This window comes from Ipomoea triloba, chromosome 15 (assembly GCF_003576645.1).
Source record: "Ipomoea triloba cultivar NCNSP0323 chromosome 15, ASM357664v1".
Classification (NCBI taxonomy): domain Eukaryota; kingdom Viridiplantae; phylum Streptophyta; class Magnoliopsida; order Solanales; family Convolvulaceae; genus Ipomoea; species Ipomoea triloba.
The window spans coordinates 2417994-2423112 of record NC_044930.1 but is presented as its reverse complement, the minus strand read 5'-3'; the positions used below and the strand labels follow the sequence as shown (position 1 = coordinate 2423112).

The window sequence follows — 5119 nt, the reverse complement described above, 5'->3', positions numbered from 1 at the left end:
TGCTATATAATGATGTTGCGTCTTCGCTACTAGTTATAATTTTTGACAAAGTAGTTTAATATGCACTTGATTCAGATGTATTCTCATTTAAAGCATACTGTGCAGTTGAGACTAGCAAGTGTTAGGATGAATTGTTGGGCACTGACGGCTATGCAAATAGCGTCTTGATCTGAACAATAATGATATTTGATATCGGTATAGATGAATACCTAATGTGAAAATCATAAAATTTAAAGGAAAAATTAGTGTTGGAAAGGATCAGCACACCTACATGAAATATAGAAATAATATATTAATTTTTTTGCTCAAAGAAAATCTGCAACGAGACAAAACCCTAGTGTGACTATGGTTACAAGCTAGAATCCACACGTAGTACGTCTAGGATTTGAGTATTAATTATTTTGCATGTTGCCTTCCATGCTTATTAACAACATACTTTAATTTAATAAAATATATGATACTCCAATTCCTCAGTCATATCTTTAATATTCTTGTTCTTCTTTTTCTAGTAAAGTGGTTTGGCCCCACCTCAACTAAAGATTTTGAATAAGTTGTTCTCCTAAAATTTTATAAAACTATATTTTATAAATATAAAATATTTTACAATTATAAAAAATACCACACTTATATATTTTTATAAATAAAAAGAATTTTCACCTCACACACAAAAGATTTTGAAATTACAACCATTGATTTCATATAGTCTTACAACTAATTAATGTCGACTTATACATCAAACAAATAAAAGAGAGAGAAAGAGAGATTCAATACCTCTTACTATCCGTATGTTCTAATAACTTGTCAAAATAGAAAATAAGAATATTAATTTTCTTGTAAACTCAAACTTCTCCTTCTTATATTCTCAACATAACTAATATGATGCTCGTATGAGCAGCTTAGATGATCATAAGGGTGAAGTTTGAAAAAAAAAAAAGACACGGGATCAAATCTCATCAACAACAGTGTGGGAGCAACCTCATATATATATATTATATATATATATATAAACACAAAGGGTGAGTGAGATGCAAAAGTAAGTAAGTATATGATGGAAGAGATTGAAAGATATATAATTCTACGGTCCAAAAGCTTATTCTATAATATAACTATTCCAGGGAAGACTTTCGGTGGTTACAACTTTACATAAATTTTCTACGCAAGAGTGGGACGACTACTTTGAAAAGTTGAAGCTTAGAAGCAAACCTCTATTTCTACGTGACATACAAATATATAAATTATATACTGTGTAGTAGTGTCCTATGAATGTAGACAGCATAATTGTACATGTTTATTATACAATATATATTTTTTATGCATTTATGCACTCATCAATTTATACTTCGTGAACCTAGCTTGATTCCTAAGATCAACGTGTTTGATGAATACTCCGTATTATTTAAAGGTGAATCTGATTGACTTAAATTAAAAATAAAAAAAAATAAAGAAGCTAATAGACAATTCCCATAGAGAATCAAACTGAGAACATTATGGTTAGTTAAAAGCTTCTTGATATTATGCATCATTGTGCTAATCTTACCAAGAGTAATCTCTACTCTATTGTTTCATATAGAGTATATTTTTAGAGGTGATTGATCGAATCACGGATTGAAACTTAATTATCCACTTCTAAATTTTCATATACATAGCTAGTATTGCCAAGTCACCATTCGGCTTGTGTTATATGTATTTTTACATGAAGAAAGTTTAGTTTAGAACTCTTTTAACGTGGTCAAATTCTAATTTTATTTCAAGAGCGTTAAATTTATAGGCATGCAGTCCTTGTCATCAACCTAGGATAGCCTGACCAGGGTGTGTCCACGCACCTCTAATTTCAATACAGAATATTTGAAACAAATTAGAAAAAAAATAATAATATAATAGCAATAGTGGTGTATTATATAAGCCAGCGGGTTGCACGCAGGAGAAGAATTATATTAGTTGGCTTGTGTGTTACGAGAGTCAATATACGTGTGTGTATGTATATGTATTATATAAGAGGAGGGTGAGAGCACAAAAGAGACGTTTCAAGGATATATTGGTTAGTTTCAGAGAGAGAGAAAGAGAGAGAAAGAGAAGAAGAAGAAAGAAAGAATCATCGAAGCTCTTGCAATTCTCATGAACTGCGGAGTCGTATTGGGTTTCTACTGTTGGGGTTGGGAGTTCTTAACCGCCCTTCTTCTCTTCTCCGCCACGCCCTCCCTCCCCCTTCTCTTCTAGATTAATCCATTTCTATTTTAGCCTCTTCATTTTCCATACATATATTATACATAAATTCAAATTTATTATTAGCAGAAGAAAAAAAAAAGAGAAAAGAAATTAGGTATAGAGATCAGAGAGATCGATTGATCGGAGATGTTGGGGCCGGAATGTGATCGGCAGCATCAGAAGAGCCTGTTAGAGTACGTGAGGAAATCGTCGCCGCCGCCGTTCCTGCTCAAGACCTACATGCTCGTGGAGGATCCGGCGACCGATGACGTCATTTCCTGGAACGACGACGGCACCGCCTTCGTCGTCTGGCAGCCGGCGGAGTTCGCCAGAGACTTGCTCCCCACGCTCTTCAAGCACAGCAACTTTTCCAGCTTCGTCCGCCAGCTAAACACCTATGTACGTAATTAATTAATTATTAATTTCATTTCATTTCTTATTATTCCAGACACTGATCTTCTCATCTAATAAATCGACTTATTCCCTAATATATTCCTATATAATTTTCTCTGGTCGAAATATTGAAGTTCATAACAATAGATTTCGTCTTTTATGAACAAAAATTAATTTTTTTTCAAAGGAAAAGAGTAGCTAGAAATATTCTTTTGGGATTAGGTGGAATAGTACCTTTTGAATTTGGGGTTTATTAATTATTATTATTATCTCTATATAAATATATGGGTGGTGGTTATTTAGCGATCAAAAGAGATACCAAAGCTACCTAGTGACAACATCCTTTGATCTTTGTGTCGGCTCAACCATTTTGGTTCATACATCATTACTTTCTTCAAGCTAATTATCACCTTCCTAATTATTAAACATCGTATCCTAAGAAATTTCTACGATGTTACATAACGACAAGTCAAAATAGCTACTAATCTTCATATCATGATCTAATATTCCATTCTATTTTAAACGTTATCAGCATGCTAAAATTGAGTCATTAATTGGTCCACTTTACCTTCATAGGTGGTAGAAACTAGAAAGTATCTTCTAGAGTAATAGGGAGTATTATTTATGTCCCTTGCACATAGATTTGTAAAATTTAAGGATTTAGTGTTTTTTTTTTTTATCACGATGAAGATTTATAGTTAATATTTGAAGGTGTATATTAGATAAATTAAAAATGAATGAAAAGGTAAACCAATTTAAGCTGCGTATAGTTAACTAATCTAAATTAAGAACATAGGATTACACTTGTGTGAGACCGTCTCACATAAGTTTTTGTCAAGAATTTAAGAATTTTTTTGTACGGGGTATAATTGGTATGATGATTACGTCAAGTAATGTGGGTACAAATGTTAATAATATACACATTATTATATTGTTACAAAAAGACATAAATGTTGACTTGGTAATTACAAACAATCTCAGTTAAATTAATCTATTGATATGCTCATTCCGGATTTAAGTCAATCAATTATGTATCGACAACCTATAGTACTAGTTTATTTTCTTTAGTCTTTTATCAGCTAAAATCAAAAGACGGGACAATGCATAGTCTTACTTGTTTCTCTCGTGAACTATAGGGTTTTCGCAAGGTGACGACAAACCGATGGGAGTTTAGCAACGAAATGTTCCGGAAAGGGGAGAGGGATTTACTCTGCGACATTCGCCGCCGAAAAGCATGGTCCAACAAGCCAAACAATAACAACAACAACAACAATAACGCACAATCCCAGGATCCACCCAAGAACAACAAAGAAGCCAACGACGAAGACCAGCGCTCCTCGTCCACCTCGTCCTCCTCGGAGTACATCACCCTCGTCGACGAGAACAAGCGCCTCAAGGAGGAGAACGGCGTTCTCAGCTCCGAGCTGACGACAATGAAGAGGAAATGCCGAGACCTGCTCGACTTGGTCTCCATGTACGCCGCCAGCTCGGAGAAAGAGGAAGAGGAAGAGGAAGAAGAAGAAGAAGAAGTGATGAGGCCGCCATTGATGCTGTTTGGGGTGAGGTTGGAGGTTCAAGAAGAGGCGGAGAGGAAGAGGAAGAGAGCTGAGATCAATCAAACCGCTAGTCTGTTTCTGTCCCAACTATGCAAATAAGGTAATCATAATTCATAAGTCCTTCCACTTAAAATAAAGTGGGTAATATATTATTATATTATAATATACATAAATAGGAGTTTTATAATTTCATGCAATTATATATATATAATGCATGCAAGCATGCATGCATGTGCAAATGTTATTAATTAGTAGCGATGAGTTGAGCAAATGAGTATATATACATATTCTTAATGGAAAATTGTATATTATACTTTGTAACAACTTGTTTATGGGAAAGAGGTACTCAGCTCCCAAGTATTGTCCTTTCCCTTTTAGGTTATTTTGCACTCATTTTTAATAAAATATAAAATAAAAGAGACTTTAATTTGAAGATTTACTATGTTTATCTTGGAAGATTCTTTATTTTTTTTTTATTATCTCAAAGTCGTTGTTTAACGCCGTATATATAGAATTAGTATCATACTTAGTTAGGGTGTGTTTAAAAAAACGGTTCGGACGACAATTCACCACTTCACATGCTCTCCAAATTAAGAGTGATTTGGATGAATTAGCGATTGGAGTGATTAGAATAATAAACTGCTTCAAGTTTTTAAAGTTTCAACTGAAGGTGTTGGTTTTATAAGTATGGAAGTCAACGATAAGCCAACATAAATCGCGCAAATACAAGTGTAAAAATGCTTAGAATTGTAAAGAATCGGTGAACTGCTTTTGTATTGCTTAGAGTGTTTGAAAATTTTGAACCCTTTATATACGAGTTAGTGCATTGAATGCCTTAACCCAATGGGGTAATTCAAGTGGCAAGTTATGTGAATCAAGACAATTGAAGCAATTAGATTCCTCCAACCCCATCCGCTTTAATCTTACCAATTACCCAAATGGAGCCTTACTCAAAAAGGAAAGTT

General features: G+C 33.9%; 1 protein-coding gene across 1 annotated transcript; it reads left to right on the top strand.

Annotated features, from left to right (window-relative positions):
• The first annotated feature begins 1955 nt into the window (after window positions 1-1955).
• Window positions 1956-4593, top strand: LOC116007455 (heat stress transcription factor B-3). The gene is made up of 2 exons (XM_031248129.1): window positions 1956-2604; window positions 3735-4593. Exons 1-2 carry the CDS (start codon window positions 2353-2355, stop codon window positions 4251-4253), a joined length of 771 nt encoding a protein of 256 aa, XP_031103989.1. The 5' UTR covers window positions 1956-2352; the 3' UTR covers window positions 4254-4593.
• The last annotated feature ends 526 nt before the right edge of the window (window positions 4594-5119 follow it).

Bases quoted from the DNA above. Each gene is read 5' to 3' on its own strand.
- LOC116007455 (XM_031248129.1), top strand. From the start codon at position 2,353: ATGTTGGGGCCGGAATGTGATCGGCAGCATCAGAAGAGCCTGTTAGAG. The intron at 2,605-3,734 runs GTACGTAATTAA...CGTGAACTATAG, and splicing joins TCCGCCAGCTAAACACCTAT to GGTTTTCGCAAGGTGACGAC.